The sequence below is a fragment of the Mustela erminea genome, chromosome 4 (assembly GCF_009829155.1).
Source record: "Mustela erminea isolate mMusErm1 chromosome 4, mMusErm1.Pri, whole genome shotgun sequence".
Lineage (NCBI taxonomy): Eukaryota > Metazoa > Chordata > Mammalia > Carnivora > Mustelidae > Mustela > Mustela erminea.
Window position 1 is genome coordinate 97883458 of NC_045617.1, and position 20077 is coordinate 97903534.

The 20077-nt window shown below is 37.7% G+C and overlaps 1 protein-coding gene across 5 annotated transcripts in view; it reads right to left on the reverse strand.

Annotated features, from left to right (window-relative positions):
• The window catches only part of PKHD1 (PKHD1 ciliary IPT domain containing fibrocystin/polyductin), a 456881-nt gene that overhangs the window by 30525 nt on the left and 406279 nt on the right, over positions 1 to 20077 (reverse strand). For 2 of the 5 annotated variants that reach the window (XM_032340237.1, XM_032340240.1), the window contains 3 exons: positions 18505 to 19516; positions 7798 to 7933; positions 6780 to 6867 (listed from right to left, as the gene is read on the reverse strand). In XM_032340237.1, the coding sequence (XP_032196128.1) occupies positions 6780 to 6867; positions 7798 to 7933; positions 18505 to 19516 (1236 nt within the window). Of the gene's footprint in view, positions 1 to 6779; positions 6868 to 7797; positions 7934 to 18100; positions 18149 to 18504; positions 19517 to 20077 lie in introns of those variants that run through there. The other 3 variants (XM_032340236.1, XM_032340239.1, XR_004285058.1) reach the window with 3 other exon arrangements.

Here is a 20077-nt window from a genome sequence, read left to right on the forward strand (position 1 = left end):
CTGATAAAGGCTACCCTGATTTAGCAACTTGGGTTGCCTTGGCTATGGTTCCCATGAATAAAATGAAAAAAAAAAAAAAAGCAAGTTTACATCTTCTAACAATAGGCCATCCATTTTTAAAGTGAAAGAAGGCAACTTAACTCAGGATCACATTCACAACGCCATTAATTAGTCTTCTGACTCCACTACCCTCAAATTACTTTGCTAATTAACAGCTGCTACAGTTCACTCTGGAAATGTCATGATGATTGATATGATGGACAAGGAGTTGGGAGAGTGGTCTTAAAGTTTATAAATTGGTTTGAGATCTTTAAGGCTGAAAGGTATCATAAAGTTATAATATGCTTAGTGTTAACATTTTTCAATTCAATTGCTTAATCCGTTTTGTGGAAACACTGTCTTTCCTCATCAATTTTGCAGAGCTAACTAAAAATTCTTTTTCAAAAGCATCTTTTCCTTCATCTCTTCAGCATCCCAAAATAAATAAAATGCCCAGAAAAATGGAAATAAATAAGCCAAGACTCAAATAAATGATAGGCGCCCAAGATAAATGCAGTTTATACACTTTAAAACCTATATGCATCAAAATTATGGTCAATAAACTCTTGCAAACAATGAACTGCAGAGTACAGATGTTCAACATGAAATCGTTTGCTGCAGTTTTTCCTTTGACAAACGTCCTTATTGTTCCCATCTTTGGAGGAATACAAAGCAGCATTTAATCGAAATGTGTCCGTCGAGCACAGTGAGTCTGGCTCATAGAACAGCCGCCAAACTGCCTAATGGAAAGTGTTTTAGCTCCAAATGGGTTTGCTTTTGTGTTAAATACCAGCTTGCCTCAGAGATCTCTACAAAGATTCCCATATATATCTATGATATTCTCAGATTTGAAGCATATGTGCCCAAAAGCTGAGGCAGTTGCTGCCAAGTACAGTATATTACTCCAGGGTTCATCATATCTCTAGAATGGTAATTGTAAAATATACAAATGCCAGCGACAGGCTCCCTGATCAAGCTGGTATAAGCAGTGTACTGGCCGGGGGAACTTGGGATGAGGTAGGGTGCTGGGCTTGAAGCAAGATTGAAATAGACCATGTGACTTAGCAGCGAGTACTACCTGAATGGGTTTCTCTGGGGCATATGGTTTCCAAAATACCCAATTCTCCCCCACAACTATCCTTCTCATCCCTGGCAATATTAGTAAACTGGCATATCATTAATGTTGAGACTGTATTTTTTTTTAATATTAAGTACATATTTTTTCCTACAACGAGGATCTGTCATTAAATATGAAAGGGTCTGTAGGACCCTTCAATAATTATCTTCCAGTACATAAATTTACTTTTTTTGTTATTTGATTATAACCTGCTTTTTTACTGAGGGGTCTCTACTGAAATAAGTATAAAAGGTTTAGACTAGACATACAGATATGGTTTCGTTGTTATTGTTCTCCTCCGGGAAATACTTAGAATAAGCTAGGTCATCCATCCCAAATGGTTTTAGTTCTACTCTTTCTGTAGTTAAAAAGAAGTATTTCATGATGGCTCCAAGAGCCATATGAAAAAAGCTGTTTTGGTGATGTGGACATTCTAAAAACACAAAACTCCACAAGCTCATTTTCCCTACTTCGTGACACACACAAAAATGTGAGCATAGAAATGACTTCAGCCTATTCCTTATGCTTCCTCAGTAAATCTTCCAAGGAAAATAGTTCTGACAATACTAATCTAGATGAGTCAGCAGGCTGAGTATGATGTGGTGCATTAAATAAAATAGCAAACAGTTTCATTCATTTTGCATAGTCACAATATGATTCTAAGCTAGTCAATGGTGATATATTTGGAATAACTGAAAGAGAAATAATGAAGGATTGGGGGAAGGTGTGAGGACTGGGGCAAAGTGAAGCATGGAGTCTGAATAAGGTATGGTCCAGAAGAAAGTACTATGGATGGGGAAAACAGAGAACATGGATATGGTGGTAGGTATGGGTAGTATATGAAGAATGGTGAGTTATGAATTATGAGCAAGGTATAGAGTATGGGTAAGGTACAAAATATGGGTAAACATATGAGGTAGGAATAAGGGAGGAATGTAGGTAAATGAACTGCACATGTAAAAATGGTTATGACAGCAAGTTAATGCTGTATGTATTCTATCACACTATTTTTTATAAAAGGAATATGGAGTTAGGGTTAGGGTTATAGAGTAAGTTATAGAGTATGGGTAATGGACTGAATGTTTGTGTCCCTCCAAAATTCAAATGTGGAAACTTAATCTCCATTGAGCTGGGATTTGGGGGTAGGACTTTTGTGGAGTGACTAGTGATAAATGCCCTTATAAAAAAAACTCCAGGGCGCTTGGGTGGCTCAGTGGGTTAAAGCCTCTGCCTTCAGCTCAGGTCATGATCCCAGGGTACTATAATCGAGCCCCACATTGGGCTCTCTGCTCAGCGGGGAACCTGCTTCCTCCTCTCTCTCTGCCTGCCTCTCTGCATACTTGTGATCTCTCTCTCTGTCAAACAAATAAATAAAATCTTTTAAAAAATAAAAATTAAAATTAAAAAATTAAAAAAAACTCCAAAAAGCTCTCTTGCCCCTTTTGCCACAAAAGGACTTAGTGAGAAGATGGCCATCTATGAATCAGGAAGAATGTCTTCTCTGGATGCCAAGTTTGCCAGCACTTTGATCTGGGACTTCCTATTCTCCAGAACGGAGAGAAATAAATTTCTTTGTTTACAAGCCACTCTGCCTGTGGTTTTCCGTTATAGCAGCCTGAAAGGACAAAGATAGGTATGAGTGTGTGTAAAGTCTGGAGTATGGATAAGTTATGGAATCTGGGTATAACATGGAATAGAGGATGGGGTAGGTGAGCTTCAGTTTCCAGGTGAGGTAGTAACAAATTACTATTCTGTCTTATGAATCTCATATCAAAATGTCAGTAACAGCTAAATGGTATTGAATAATGGACAGAATGACATCATCAAACCAGGCAATTTAAAACTACCTCCTAATACAATTTTGAATGTTTAATTTTTACTGGCCAATGTTGGGTAGCTTTGTTTAATTATCTTACTTTCTTAATGATGTGGCTTGTTTCTGCAAATTTGCACATCCCCATCACATTGGGCTGTCCTCTTTCCTCGGGATTTTAAACCCAAAGAGTTTCAGGCTTAACTGCTTTGGTAAAGAAATGACCAAGAAGACAAAAATAGGAGTCAGCAATTATGGGTGTTACTTTCACCAAAGTGAGTAAGATATACATTGTTAGGACTGGAAGAATGGGAAACATGGAGTCTATGAGGTGAGTCTCACAGAATAAGCAGCATTTCCTGGGCCTTTAAAATTGGATTGTATAAGCAGAAAGTAGACAGACAGAGTGCTCAGAAGAGTAACAACACTGTGGAAGTTTGGGAAAATAATTTTTGTGTACAGGCTGAAAAGATTTAGTTTATTGATAAGTAAGTAGATAGGGTAGGGAATTTATAGGCCACAATAGTTGAAATGCAAATTAGAAAGAGATAGCAGACAAATTTATAGCTCTAATAAGAAAGGAAGAGAGTGAGACAAGTATGAAACAGTAAAGGGTTTGAAGCTATGAAATATTTAATCATGAAATGTCAATTGCCTCCTCAGGAACATTTTTTTTAAAAGATTTTATTTATTTACTTGACAGACAGAGATCACAAGTAGGCAGAAAGGGAGGCAGAGAGAGAGAGGGAAGCAGGCTCCCTGCTGGGCAGAGAGCCTGATTTGGGGCTCAATCCCAGGACCCTGAGATCATGATCTGACCTGAAGGCAGGGGCTTAACCCACTGAGCCATCCAGCTGCCTCCTCACCCTTTTATTAAAGATTTTATTTCAAGAACGTTTTCAGAAGGGACTAATTCTGTTTTCTGGAATTGATGAGGGGTACCTCTACAGGAAAACAAAATATATAAGCTAAATAAAACAGTGATATAAAACAAATTCTGGGACTAATTCATTAAAAACTGTTTTGAGTGATAATTCACTAATTTGGAAACTTTATCATAAAAATTGTGTATCTTTCCTTTTTTTAAAGATGTGTAACAAAGAACGAAGAGACAATATTATCAGGAGAGACAAATGCTATATATCAGATGTTACTAACAGCTTAGGCCAAAAAATAAATGCAACTAACAGGAATGGCAAGATTTAGTATTTCTACAATGGTCTTACTCCTATACATTTTGGCATATCATATATTTTACAGAGTCCCTGTGAAGGAGCTTAGGCTCACAGCCAGAGTAGAGCAAGAAATAACAGTAAAGTCATGGTTTATTTTTGGAATCCAGTTACTTTATGGATAGGCTGATATTTTGAACTGGTAGATGAGTCATTTACAACAACCCAAAACCAACAGAAATGTCCTAGCCAATTCATGAAGTACATAGAAATCTGATAAGCTGATTTTTTAAAAGAGTTAACAATATATCTTTTACCTTGCTTTTAATGGTTGCCTGTGTGTTTAATGCCATCAGCGTCATCTGATGTCCCTGGTGAAATCATTGCCATGACCAAGGTCAAGAAACTTGCTTTTCTTCTAGGGGTTTTATAGATTCAGGTCTTATGTTTGAGATTTTAATCCATTTTGAGTTACTTTTTCTTCAAGGTGTAAAATAATGCTCCAATTTCATTCTTTTCCAGGTGGATATCTGGTTCCTCAAAACTATTTGCTAAAATGTCTATATCCTTTCCCCACTGTGTGTTCTTGGCTCCCTTGTTGAATATCAGCTGGCCACGTATGTGTGGATTTATTTTTAGGCTCTTTATTCTGTTCAGTTGGTCTATACCTTTGTTTTTAGGTGAGTACCATACTGTTTTAATTTTTGTAGTTTTGTAATATACTTTGAAACCACAGAGTGTGATGCTTTCAACTTTGTTTTTCTTTTTCAAGATTGCTTTGGCTTTTCGGGATCTGTTGTGGTTTCATATACATTTTAGAGTGTTTTCTCTATTTCTATAAGAAATGTTATTAGGATTTTGATAGAGATTGCACTTAATCTGTAGATTTCTTTGGGTACTGTGGACATGTAAAGCAAAGTTAGACAAGTAGCATTATATCAAACTAAAAAGCTTCTGTGCAGCAAAGCAAATAATCAACAGGGTGAAAAGGCAACTTACAAAATGGGAGAAAATATTCACAAACTATATATCTCATAAGGTGTGAATTTCTAAAATATGTAAGAAACCCCTACATCTCAATAGGATAAAAAAAGCTAATAACCTGATTTTAAAAAATAAGCTAAAGATTCAATCAAACATTTCTGCAAAGAAAACCTACAAATGGCCAACATCTATAGTATATGAAAAGATGCTCAACATCACTAATCATCAGGGAAATGCAGACTAAAACTACAATGAAATATAACCTCATACCTACTAGGATGGCTATTATAAAAAAGAGAAAAAGAGAGAGAGAAAGGAAGGAAGAAAGAAAGTAAGTGTTAGTGATGACGTGGAGAAACTGGAACTCTCACACACTGCTGATGGGAATGCAAAATAGTGCAGCCACTGTGGAAAACGGTATGGAGATTCCTCACAAAAATAGAAAAATAGAAATTCCTCACACACACAAAAAAAAATAGAAAATAAAAATAAAAATAGAAATATAATCCAGCAAGCCCACTTCCAGTTATTTATCCAAAAGAATTGAAATCAAGATCTCAAATAGGCATCCAAACTCCCATGTTCATTGCAGTATTATTCATACTACCTAAGACATGGAAACAATCTAAATGTTCGTCAACAGATGAATGGATTTTAAAAATGCAATGTGTACATCAATGGCATACTATTCCGTCTTAAATAAAGAAAATTCAGAAATATGCAACAACCCAGGTGAATCTTAAAGACACGATGCTAAGTGAAATAAGCCATTCACAGTAAGACAAATACAGTATGAATCTACTTACATGTAGTATCTAAAATAGTCAAACTCATACAGGCAAAGAATGCAATGGTGGTTTTTTTTAATTTTTATTTTATACGCACAACTTCAGGGAAAGTAAATGAAACTAGCAGTGGTACTAGGACTGAACAGGAAGGCAACAGAGGACAAAGCAAGGTGGAGAGGGAAAAGTAAACTCTGAGGACCTGAGGACCTGCTCTGGACCATGTGTTTTGCATTTGCCATTGTATTTTTTCTTCATAACCCTGTGAGTGTTTCTATTTCCCCATAGAAATCACATCATAGGGGTGCCTGGGTGGCTCAGTTGGTTAATCACCCAACTCTTGATTTCAGCTCTCAAGGTCCTAAGATTGAGCCCCCGTGTAGGTTTTGCACTCAGCACGGAGTCAGCTGGGAATCTCTCTCTCCCTCTCCCACTGCCCCCCCACCTCACACCCCTGCTGTCTACCCATTTGTCTGTCTTTCTCTAAGATAAATAAATAAATCTTATGGGGGAAAAAAAAAAAAAAAGAACCATATCATACCTGTGCCTTGCTCTCTGAGCCAGTCCATGATACTGTACCAGAATCATTTGTCTTGGGGGACATGCCCTTTTTCTTACGTCATATTGGGGATATGGTTATGACAAAAATGCTACTTCATCACACAAGGGGAGAAGAGGAGGAGGCTCCTTAAGTATTGGCTGCCAGTCTAATCTTGCTTTTCACAGATAAGGCATTATAGACTGGGGATAAAGGAGACCTTCCAAATTACCCAAGACACTATTACCAACCCTGCTAGGAATTCTAACGGCTGCAAACATTTTCTTGCAGATGTTGTAGTGACAGGTGTCTAAATGTCACAAGGACCTACCTTTCAACACTGAATCTGATGTCCCTTCCAGGGAAACAGAAATGGCCCAAGGCTCTGAGGGGGTGCCCAAGGACTCTATTCTCCGATTCTGGAAATAGAAAAACAGGATGGGAGGAGTTGGATTGAGAAGAGAATTTTTGTGAAGGTATCTAAAACAGAAAAGAAGTCAGACTCTTTTATGAAACAAAACTCAGTAGAGACAGGCAAAGGAAGGAAAGTGATGAATATTTTCTCTCTTGTGTTAAAATATATCAAAATTAGCTCATCGAGAAAAGAGAAAGGAGATTATTGCAGGAGAAGTTGAGGCAGTTTAATGAAGAGGAGAAAGGAAAGCTAACTTTACAGAAGAGGAGAGTGGCATTACATGTTGAAGATTAACAAGGAAGCCATGCTTGAGAAAAAGAAGCAGGACCGAGCCGATTGCCAGATTACCTCAGAAGGGGCAGGTTTCTAAGTGTGGACCTCAATCTTACAGGCTTCCTCCATGCACAAACATGTCAGGGGTGCATTTTTATGACAAAGAATAGAAAGCTGATTTAACTGCCATATTTCCCTTCCTTCTCCCCATGACTTGAGTAAATACAGAAAAGGTAAAGTAGAATCAGAGGGCATGGCCACTAAAATCAGAATTAAGCACAGACGCCTTCATTGATGATTGACTTAACCACATATAAGAGAAATCATTTACAATAACATTTAACTGCAATGCAGATGTGATAGCAGACATTCTTTCATTAGCATACGAAATGACTTCTTTGGAAAGGCTAGATTTCCAGAAGATACAAGAAACCTGCTTCAAGGATTTGCTGAGGAAAAGCATTAGACTTTTATTTTTACTCTTTATCACTCATGAAAGTGGAAGGAAGTCAGCTGTGAGGTGGACGGCAGATGACAAAGTCTGTAGAGGTTCCCAGTGCAGCTGTTAGTACTTGGGGGCTACTCGGTATATGCGGGACATGTACCCGACAGGACATGCTCCCAGCTCTCAATAGACACTGTTCCCCCACGAACCAGTTACCTGCTTATCCAGAAAAACGAGCCGTGGTTGGACTGTAAGCTCTTTTCCCACTTCTCCATCTGAAGGCTGGACCAGGACCGAGAGAGCATACGGCCGAATATATATCAAGTTCTCAGTTTTAGAACTGCTTGTATTTCTGGCATGTGTTGACAAAAAAGAGAATACATCCATAAGGTTACAGTTGTCATGGCAGGAACGATTTCTAAAGTGCATTATTACCCAGTGAAAATATTTGCATTTGCTACTGTTTCTAGAAACTTCGTAATGTGGTATATAGAAAATATGACCTTACAACTCAAGAATAATTAAATGTTTATTTTTTATGTTTGCTTAGCATTGGTAAAGGATGGACTGGGTATGCAGGAGGGGTGGGAAGAAGCACAAATTATGAACTTAGATTTTTATCACCATTCATTAATATCCACCCCAAAAATGCCGTATCAGACTAAAATATTTAGAAGGTGCCAATATGTTCACTAGTCTGCTCGTAAACCAATTCTCCCCAAAAAGGCTCTGATTTTTGATGTTTTCCAATTTTTATGGGATAAAGACTTCGAGGATGCCTGATTCTGTGGTCCAAGAGGATCTCACCGAAAAGAACTGGAAGAGATGCCTAAGAGCAATTCGGGCAACAACACTCATTTACATAGAATAGCTCACGTAACCCTCACAACAACCCTTCCGTGTTTACATTCTCCACATTGTGCTTGCACTGAATAGGCTACATAATTATGGAATTGATTGATTAATCTATTTTAATTGAATGAAGCCCTTAGGGCGAATAATAACTTAAAATTCATATATGCTGAGCGCTTACTGTGTACCAGGTACTATTCTAAGCTTTCCACATGTAAACCCATTGAATCTTTAAAATGACACCGTGATTTAATGTACTTCTTAAACTTGAACTTAAACTTGAAGAAACTGAGACCCCCAAAGGGCTTAAGTAACTTGCCAAAGGTGTGACTAATGGTTAAGTGTATGATCAAGGTCTAGAGCAGTTAACCAGGGGCACCTGCGTGGCTCAGTGGGTTAAAGCCTCTGCCTTCAGCTCAGGTCATGGTCCCAGGGTCCTGGAATCGAGCCCCGTATTGAGCCCCGATTCGGGCTCTCTGCTTGTCAGGGAGCCTGCTTCCTCCCCTCTCTTTGCCTGCTTCTCTGCCTACTTGTGATCTCTGTCTGTGAAATGAATAAGTAAAATCGTAAAAAAAATTTAAAAAAAGAGAGCAGTTAACCAATGAGTTATATTGTTTCTCACCTCTTTCAAGCACATTAATTGCTGATGTGACTTAGCAATAAAATACAATAAATACAAAATAAAATAAATGGTTCATGATACCTCAAAACATCTTTTTCCCCTAAGTTTTGGTATATTTGATGAGCAACCTAGCTTTATTAAAGAACACATGGGTTATATATCTACTGTCTTATTAAGCCTATTGTGTGTTATACATCACGGGCAATAGATTTTTAGCAATTACATGGAAATATACAGACATCACATATCTCATGTATTACCCTATTATAGAGCACCCATTGTTGACTTACTCTCAAAACAGCTTAGGTCAGTTCTAACAAGGTTTTGAGTTTTTTTTTAAAAAAAAAAAAAAAAAAGGTAGCCTACCCTGTCCCAATTAAATACTCGTACTACTTTATCCCCCCAACTGGTTGTTTTTTCCTCTCTCATCTAAGGAGAAAAGGATAAAATATTTATTTAGTATGGAAGGTGTATATCAGGCAAAGACGACAATTATTCCTAAAAAGAGGAAAGAGTAGCAGAGCAAATGCTATAGATCACGAACTATGGAGTTTCTGTAGGGAGCACTTTCTCTCTCGCTCCTTGGAGAATCCTGGGAAATGGAGACAGGGTGGGAAGATGTGGTCCTAAGAATCCCCTTTGGTCGTCTATGGGCTACGGCAGGACCTCTGCGCTAGAATCACTCGCTGGGAATTCAGCAGACAGCCTAATCATCATTTATTAGTTTGCTTAGCCTGAGTGAAAAAAGCCTTTCTTTTATCTCTTTTCTTTTTTTTTTTTTTTTCCTTCTTAAGGGGAACAATTTAAATCAGATTTTTTAAAGCCATGCTATTAATTCTATTCTTCCATGGCCCCAGTTATTGGAAAATTCTAACATTGCTACCGGATCCTATTCCCCCCCTAACTCATTTCTTAAATGCTTTCTGATGTGGGGTGGGGTGCAGGCTAGCAATGGGCTTAGGGAAGCCAAAAACTCCAGCGGAGATCCTGACATAAGCACGTTGATGTCTAGAGACGAAGACATGGGAGCCAACTGCCTGAAAAGGCGCTGAAAGGCCTGTCCCTGACACACTTTAAAGTTTATTGTGAGCAAACATCTCTTATTAAATGTAAACAGCATCTCACTGGAGGTCAGAGACTTGCTGCTACAGCATATCCCAAGGTAATACCACTTTAAGCTCCACATAAACTCTTAAGCAGTTTCTATCCTAAAACCTGACCGTAGGTGGTACAGTTTTTTACGATATGTTATAATAGTGCAATAAATCTGTTAGCTTAAAATCGAATCTCCGTGGCCTTTTAGAGAAATCATCATTAAATGCAGGGTCCTGTTAATGATGCCATCGAAGTGAAATTGTTTAATCTGCTAAGGGGGTGAAAGGTCACCAAATGAATTTTTTATAATACATCAACTTGACACGCAATAGGGAAAACTGTAATAGATAAAAGCAAAGGAAAAGGGCACTGTCTTCTTCTGATAGGTCAATAGCAGCCAAGAGAGTCACTCATCCACTTTCCTTTCACGATGGGGCTCCTTTTGCATTTAATATGGACACCCAATTAATACCTCAGCACCACAGACAACCTCATTTTAGGTGACTTATAGCAATTTCTCCCCCTTCCCTGAAATGAAAGTGATCACAATACATCATAGCATTGTGCGAATTAACGTTAATTGATTCAAGTTACCAAGCAATGATGGGCCACTTATATAATCTAGGCGTTATTGGGTGCTAGAAGGGATGGAGGGAAGATTAGATTCCAGTGTCCGTTGCTGTGACGACGGGAGTCACCTGACGCCTTGTTAGACAGTTGTAAGGTTCTATTGCTGGCCCCAGTGGGGTCGTCAGTAAACTGGAGTGATGTCCAAACATCATTATACGCTGCTCCGATATTAAAGCAAAGGGATTAGCAACTTATTGCAAGCAACCTGGATTTGTCATTGTGCTGTCGTTATCCAATTTCCAACTGCTAATGTGACTGTAGCCTGCGGGCAGAAGGACCTCCAGCCAAACTTGAAAGAATGGGGGAGGAAAGTTCCCTCCAACCCTCCCAGTTTTAACCACTATTTAACGGCTTCCAATACCCAGTTGGGTATGTGAAAGAATTTTTTTTCCCCTTTAATGCTTAAGTATAAGCTAAAAAACAACAACAACAAAAACAACAACAATAACAACAACAAACAACAAGAGAATGCAGACATTTTTCCAGTTCAGAGATCACCGCTGTTCATGCCAGTTCTTGCTTTTCAATCTGCCAGATCCTGAACCGCTTACTCTGCAGAGGACAGGATTATTTCTATTTGCATGGCAAACCTAGCAAACAAAGAAATAAAGCCTACTGAAAGCTGGCTCTGGGCAAGACCCAGGGGGGTGGGCTGAAGGTAGGGGCATTAGAGATCCTTCCTTGTTCCTTCTTCAACCTTCGCCTCCTCATAGGGACTCATTCAGGTTCCTGTGAGAGTGCCCCATGTTTTGATTAAATGTTTCAGGGGTCCTGCATTTTCAATCAGTCCTGTTTTAACCAGGCTAGATAGGGCAGAAGCTTAATGAGCCACAAGGGGGCTTAAATTCCAAAGAAGTTTGCAAGATTTCATACCCTAGAAGAAGAAAGTAAGTTCTCCAGTCAACTCAGTTTAACAAATACATTAACCCTTCTACTATGGACAAATGTTCTAGGTGCTGTGAATGTGCAGAGATAAACAAAACACGATGACCTCTGTCCCTCGGGAACACAGTCCCCTCTTCTCACACATACCCCCACCCCATATAGTTGGTAAGACAAGAATGACTTTCCTGGCTATCTCTCAGAGTATACACATGCCATTTTACTTATATTTCCCAGTCCTTATGCTCCCTATTAAACTTAGACAGATGCCTTTAGCTGCTGTCAACTCCTAGGGAGAGAAGAGGGGAGAAATGTCTTGTGATCAGATGATTTCCTTCTGGCACGATAAGGAAGTGTTTCCAAACCCAACACCCTGCAAGAACCCAGAGCATTTTACTGTAGTAACACAATAACAAATCAGTACCACCATGTACTTCCTCTGCTCTTAGGTCTTTGCCTGCCTCTGGAAAGCCACTATCTATCTTGGCCTGGACAACTTGAAGTTATGGTATACTCCTCATTTGGTATGCTTCCTGCTCTGCTTTAATACTTATTATTAAACTCTGTGGTTCTTTGAAATTCTTCATTTTGAGTTGAGGCTTAAGCCACCCTAGGTGTAGGCTGTAGTGAATAGGCAGAGAAATGGGCAGAGAATAAGCCTGGCACGTCTTCCAACAAGGTCAACTCAATGGTTAAAACCTAAATATTTTAGATGGAAACTCATTTAAAATAATAGTTTATAATAAATTTATCATGACTGTCTTATCTGGGATAATGGAAACTCTGAATACATTCTTTAGGATCAGAGACAAACTCTTCAAAATGTCCTGTTTGCATTAGGGTACTATAGCAGTCACACGGTGGCCGGGAAATGCAGAGCCAAGATTTATTTGATGGAAGAGATCTAATACACAATATTGTCTACACAGGAGTATCAGAACAGCAGAGAAGCCAAACAGGTTACATTTTCACTGTTTGCAACAAATATTTAATGATCATTTATTGTGCATGACAGTGGGCTTAGGCCACTCTTGGGAATATAATGTAAGTTGAAGTATTGACCTAATAATTATTATAAAGATAAAAATATACTAAAGTGAATATAACTGAAGTTAATTTTATGAAAAACTAGACTAATGGTGAAGCAGGTTCATATTGAATTAATTACTTTGTAATTATATATAGGATTAGATTTAATATAATATATTCTTGTTAAATATTTGTGCAAATGTTTTTTTCTCTATTCATTAATTTTTAGATCTCTAGATTTTCATCAGAGCCATATAATTTTTTGGACATAATAGCTGTTCAATGACTGCTTGAGAAATCCAAGACGTTGAAATGTGAGTTTGTATGAGTCCTTATTATATTTATCTACAACTTCACCATCCATACAGAGACCTTAACTACTTGGTTTTGAGGTAGCAGGGTTCAATTTTGGAACTAGAACTACATGTGAATGTGAATGGGGACTGGCTAGATGTAAATATGTCAGCTGCAGCAATGGATTAGATTAACATCTTGTTCATAAGGAAAATAGCAGAGAAATAAAACCTGCAGAAGTAGAATCAAGGAATTAGTGCTCTGGAGCCATGATCCCTAAGGGTATCATTCAGAAACAGGACTGTGAAATAAATGATAATTTTAATGATGACCATGAATCATCAATAAAAATGAGAATGGTTTACATTATTTCCTGTTTAATAAGTCTGGATAATATGTTGTGGCTTTTTTTGTTTGTTTGTTTTCAGTTTAAGGGATGAACGCTTTTAAAATGTAGTGATAAAAGCAACAGTTTTTAACTAAATGGAAAGTTTGACTAAGCAGAGCATCTCATTTTCCCACAAAGCCAGATATATGAAATACCATTATGACAATTTTGCCATTCACCTAACAACAAAGCAACAAATTTGTATTGTACCGAAAAGAAGAAGTAGCACAGAAACATTCTTCAATGGCAGGTCAGTGGTTTTGCCATGAAGGCAGAAAGAGACAAGCTGGTAATACAGAAATCTCTTCCAGAAAGAACATTCTGCCAGTCTTGGGAAGAATGTCCTCACATGTTGGTAGGAGATTCTGTTCTTGTATACTCCAGACAGCTGTGTCCTAGAGAGCAGGTGCCTAAGGGTATGGAGAGCAGGTGCCTAGGGATATGCAGAAGATATTAAAGAAGACTGTCAGTTGGCTGTTTGTTGTTAGTCTCACAATGGTCTCAGCTAGCTCTCCTCTCTATACTAAGGTGATGGGCTCAAGAACACACAGACCCTCCTACAGTGTCTTGCTCACCCTCACTAGATCAGGAGCCAAGGATCCTGGCAATGTCATTAACAGGGAACCTTATTTGAGACAGCATATTAGATTTTTATTGCTGTGTAACAAATGACCACAAATTTAGTGGCTTAAAATAATACAATTTATTATTTTGTTAATAAATAATAATAATTTATTATTATTTATTAAAATAATACAATTTATTTATTATTTATTTTAATATTTATTATTATTATTATTTCCAGACCGGCTTGGCTAGGTGTACTGCTAGAAGCTCTCAGGGAGAATCCACTTCTAAACTCATTCAGATTGTGGGTGGAATTTATTTCTTTGTGGCTATAGAATGGAGGTCCATGTTTCCTCATTGGCCATCAGCCAAGGTCCATTCTCTCTTTATTCTACCTGCTTTTTTTTTTTTTTCCCCATGTAGTCTCTTCCATCTTAAAAACAGTGACATGTCAAGCTTCTCACACCTTGAATCTCTCTGTGTTCCTCTTCCGCCAGAGCAGGAGGAAGCTCTCATCTTTTAAGGGCTCACGTTATTATTTGGGCCAAACTTGATAATCTTGGAGAGTCTGTCTTTGGGTCAACCGTGCCACAGAACATACTGTATTTAATGACGTGCTACGTGACCATATTACAGATTCCTTGGACTAGGGCAGCCCGTCTTTGGGAGGCCCTTTAAAAATTGTGCCAACCGTAAAGAGCTTTGGTGTTTCAACATTTAAACATCCATAAAAGACTCAGATACATTTAATTTATTTAAAGATATTTTTAAAATTTTGTTTATAGTGAAGCAGGGAAAAGGGAGAGAGAAGAGGAGAAAGGAAGGAAAAAAATTTAAGAGAGCAAAAATCAAGTTCCTACTGAAACAAAGGTAAGCAATACAAAATATGTCCTGCCAGGATTCCAGATAAAAGACAGAATATAGAAATAAGACTCCTGTGCAGAATGTCTGGTTTAAAAAGGGCAGATTGAAATTATGTTTATCTCTGTGTCCCCTACTCCACTGAAATTACTTAAAAGAATACAAATAAATAAAAATGGTGTAAACTAACAAAGACGTTAAGAAGGCAGGAGAAGAGAGAAGTATTGACAACAGAGGTCAATGAAGTTTTGGAAGATGGAAAACAGGTTCATGGAATTGACTTAGCCTAGCAGACAGAATTTAAATCCACATGTCTCTCGAAGAGGATAAAGATCAGGAGAGGCCAATTCACTTTGCATTATTTAATTAAAAAGTAGAGAGAACTCCATTTCTACCCGGACCACCTTTAAAGAAGTTAATAACTTTTGGAAAGCTGGTAGTATGCCCCTTAAAAAGTAAATGCCCGATATGGCCTCAGTTTGTTGAAACACCTGCAAACCCATTATATTAATATGAGTGAACCTCTCAGGAACATCCTTGGTAGTTTTCACTGAAAAGGCCTGCATCCTGGGGCTGATTCTGCTGTGTCAAGGTCAGTTCATTAGCTTGTCAATGGCCCTGCACTGGGTTCAATGGAAGCCCCAACTGACGCTGATCAAAGTTGAAAGAAACAGGGCTGGCCCCAGGCCTGCACAGCGCTCCAGGGCTGTTTAGCATATTGTGCAATTCTTTGGACCATGGGAAGCCTTGCTAATTTTCATTCTATCCCTTAGGACAAGGCATTTCTCATTCTGCAGAGATTTATTCAGATGTACTTAAGAAGCAGCTTTCCTTATCTTCAGAAGATTTACTTTTTGTCTTATGTTTGAAATCTCTCTTAAAATATGAGAGGGACAGAGAGAGATGGGGGAATAGAACACATTCCAACAGAAAAATCGATGCTATAATATACATGTTCGGCAGCTTCACATTAAATCAGAGATATCTGAGTCGAAAGTGAAAACATGATGGCAATGATGGATGGTGGGCCATAAAGGTGACCTCCTCTCTGAGGCTGTGTCGCCTCTGGAGTGCTACCCCCACAGATATGTGTGTGTACGTTAACTGGTGTCGGACCCACTCTTTTTGCTAGGTTTCCTCTGCTATACCTCTATTGCTTCTACTCTTTGACTCTTCTCTCCTTCTACATAAAGGCTACATATTCATGGAGTCTCTTTTTATATGCAACACAAAAATCAGTTATTTGGGAATGATGACCTATTAGAAAAAGCTCAGTAAAATCTAAATAATATTTAGTAATGGATTGGCCCCTTTTCTCTCTAGTCAGCCATGCATATAATATATTTATAAGAACTCAGTGGGATCTAAATGATATTGGGGTAAAGAATAAAGATATATAAATACAAGCTAAGGTGCATTGGTATCATTTTTTTCTGGTTCTTGATTCTTATATTATGATGCATTATTGCCTAATGACATCAATAACATGGTGACAGTTTGGTGGTTGATAAAAATATCCAAGATTTTTAAAAAATTTTATTTTATATTTATTTGATGGAGAGAGAGAGAGTGTCAGCAAGAGAGGGACTACAAGCAGGGGGAGTGGGAGAGGGAGAAGCAGGCCTCCTGCTGAGCAAGGAGCCCCAAGAGGGGCTCGATTCCAAGACCCTGGGATCATGACCTGAGCAGAAGGCAGACTCTTAATAACTGAGCCACTCAGGCACCCTAAAAAAAAAAAAAAAAAAAAAAAAATCCAAGATTCAACAGGTTCTGAGCAATCATGTAACAAAGAGTGCTTTTTAATTCTAAGATAACAATTCCTAAAGCCCTTCAAATCAACAAGAATTTAGGGAAAACAAAACTGCTTGAGTTTTCTTTTCATATCACCTATACATATCAATGTACTGTTGGGAAAAGGAATACCTAACTACGTTGTAATTCAGGTAAAAACAGATACAAAACACTGGCTAAGCTTTCATTAGGATATATTGCTCTGTGTTTAAAAAGGAAATCAATGCACTAATTATGCCTAATGATGTGAAGGTGTGTCTTTCTGTTTTTACTCTCATTTTATAGCAAATCCCATATCCATAGAAGATGGTAACCAGAAGTAACTAATATCCATTAAATATCAATTATTTATTTATTAGTACTACCACAAATAAGATGAAAAGACAACTATCACATGATCTCCCTGATATGAGGAAGTGGTGATGCAACATGGGGGCTTAAGTGGGTAGGAGAGGAATCAATGAAACAAGATGGGATTGGGAGGGAGACAAACCATAAGTGACTCTTAATCTCACAAAACAAACTGAGGGTTGCTGGGGGGAGGGGGCTTGGAAGAAGGGGGGTGGGATTATGGACATTGGGGAGGGTATGTGCTTTGGTGAGTGCTGTGAAGTGTGTAAACCTGGTGATTCACAGACCTGTACCCCTGGGGATAAAAATATATGTTTATAAAAAATAAAAAATTTTAAAAAAAGAATAATCTAAAAAATATAAATATTCTAAAAATTTCATTGAATAATATATCTCAGAATCTAAATAATTTTACCTATTTCAGGGACCCAGTATCAACTGAAAATGCACATGGGTTGGAGTTTATTTTCCAGTAGCAATGACAACTTTATAAAGAACAGCTATGCTGCCCACCTTCAGTACTTTATAACCAGCAGTGTTCATCTGTGAGATGGTTGGTTTTATATATGTTCCTTAAGTATTATAACAAGTTCATCTTTTCTCTTAGACTAGGCTATCATTTTTGGTTCTTTGGCATCTGATAAAAATTGGATCTTGGGACTTACAGTCTGCACCTTATGAGAGACAACCTTAGATGAACGTGGGCTGGTCAATTTATCCTTTAGCTAATACAATCTATAAAATTGAAAGTAATTTACACTTGCCTTCCCTTATTGTATACTTCTCATGCTTCTCCATGTACTAGGCTCAGAAAAACATTCAGGTAAATTTAATTCTGAAATGTCTATTGAACAAAAATCTGGTGAAGGACTCCAAAACATAAGCATTCACAGTCAGAATAACATAGCACAAAGGAGGTTACAGATCTTACACAGGTCTCTGCCATAAACATAGCTGACAACAGGGGTATTCCTGCAGCATACAATTTGACAAAGGCATCCTCTCAAGGGCTTTATAATCCTAGGCTAAATAAAACCTAATGAGAGTAATTGTGTTACCCTAGTAAATGACTAGTTATCCCTCCAAAATTTTCCTAAACATAAGTCCACTCCCAAGTTCCCGTAGGATGAATTATTATCATCCTCCTCAGTACTCACCTTTCCACATGTAGCTCATTGGAATTGTGATGCATTGTGTTTCTGTTCCTTAAGGCAAAGATCATATCTGTTTCACCTTAGCAAAGCCTATTACTTAAATTTATTACATGAATAAAAGAATGGACAAATGAACTAAGAACAAACTGCTTTGGAAAAATTTGTTCCTACATGCTTTTCACCTTAAGGTACCAAAATATAACATCTTCAAACATCCAAGATATAGAATAGTCATGAAGAATATAGATTTAATTTAAAAAACTTCATTAATTTAAGTCTCTAAGTGACTCTCTAAGTTTTTATTCTTATCTTAAGAAACAGACAGGTTATATGATTCAATGGAAGTCAGTGACATATGCACTCAAGAAATCAGTCCTTGTTTAGAAGATATTATAATTAGTACTCACCCATAGCCAGTGACTCCCTTTGACTGAGTTACCAGTAAGGCCCCAACAGTCATATTCAGAACATTCTCTAGTACTCCAGTCTGCTGAGCAGTGATAATCTGGTGAGCCAAATTTTGTAATTTGTTACTTGATAAATATGAAATCAGTCCAGTGCTCTTTATTGTTGGCAGATCACCAATTTCAATGACTATCACTTTTGAGACAGTTTCCACAGTGGTTGGTGGGACACTATATGAACTCATTTCCATCATGAGAGGTTTACGTTGACCAACTCTGTAATGACTGGCACAACTCACAGTTGGGCAATTGCGCTTTCTCTTTGCTTCATTGTCAGCAATGGCCTTTAAGGTTGCTTCATTGCCAGACATCTCATAAATAAATCTAATTTGGTCTTGGTGAACTTGCAAGAAGTCCGTTAGTCTTTCAAGGATAATGATTTCCCAGCCCTTTTCTAGTACTGAAAATGTCACAGTGAGGGCCAAATGAATGGAGACTCCTGAGCGTATTTCAATGGGCTCTGGTCCTTGTAGGACAACATACAAGAGGTTATCCAAGATGCTAAAGTAGTTAGAACCAAGAGACTCATCCAGCAATGAGGAAGTTGACTGAACCAGAATGGGTGGAATGAAACTTTCCCCTATGAAAACACGGGGGCTCTGGAATTCATGGTAGAATATAGCCAAGAGAAGCTTAGAGGCACTTTTGTTTCCCAGTAGAAAAAAACGCAACACTTGGGGAGGCTGTTCCACAAAGCAAACCTTGGTGATTTCTCTGGTGGGTAAAATGGAATAGAAAGTAGATACAGATCCTGAAGTAGAACATGGAGTATTGAAATTTACACCACTAAATGTGTCAACAAAATCACGAGTAATGGATACAACTGGATATAACTTCCTCATGGCCCAGGTGGCATCAACAATGTCAAGAATTAAGATCACTTGGTCAGTCTGTTTGCAAATGTAGCCTTGTATCAGGGCTCTGTATGTGCACTTCTGTTCTTCTCTAAATGTACCTATAAAATAAAAGAAAGTAAGTGATATATGAACCACAACTTCTCAAAGATGATTTGCAATCCATCATTCTTAGTATCACCTGTAACCTTATGAAACATTTATTAGACTTTTAAGTGTGCTTAGATACTGAGTATGCAAAGAAGTCTGGGTAAAATACGGAAGGATACATATATTAAATAACAGGATACATATATTAAATAACAGTTATTAATAACAAAAATATATAATATGTATTATATAAAGGTAAAAATGGACATAATAGCTAAGTGAAAAAAATATTTGAATAAGTCATATAATTAAGGAAAAGGAATAATCACTAAGGCCTTCATAATGGAAAACGGATGGGGAGAGGAGGTAATAATATTTAAGTCAACGAAAAGGGAGGTAGATTGAAGGGGCTGGAATGGAAAATTTATGGAGGTGTATTAAAATTGAAGAGGTTTATTGTGAAAGGTTGTGAAAGAGTTTGGATGTCAGACTATATAATTTTCTTGTTCTCTCTTTTCTTTAAACACAAAGAATTAGAAAAAAGTATAAGAAGAAGAAAAAGAAGAAAGTAG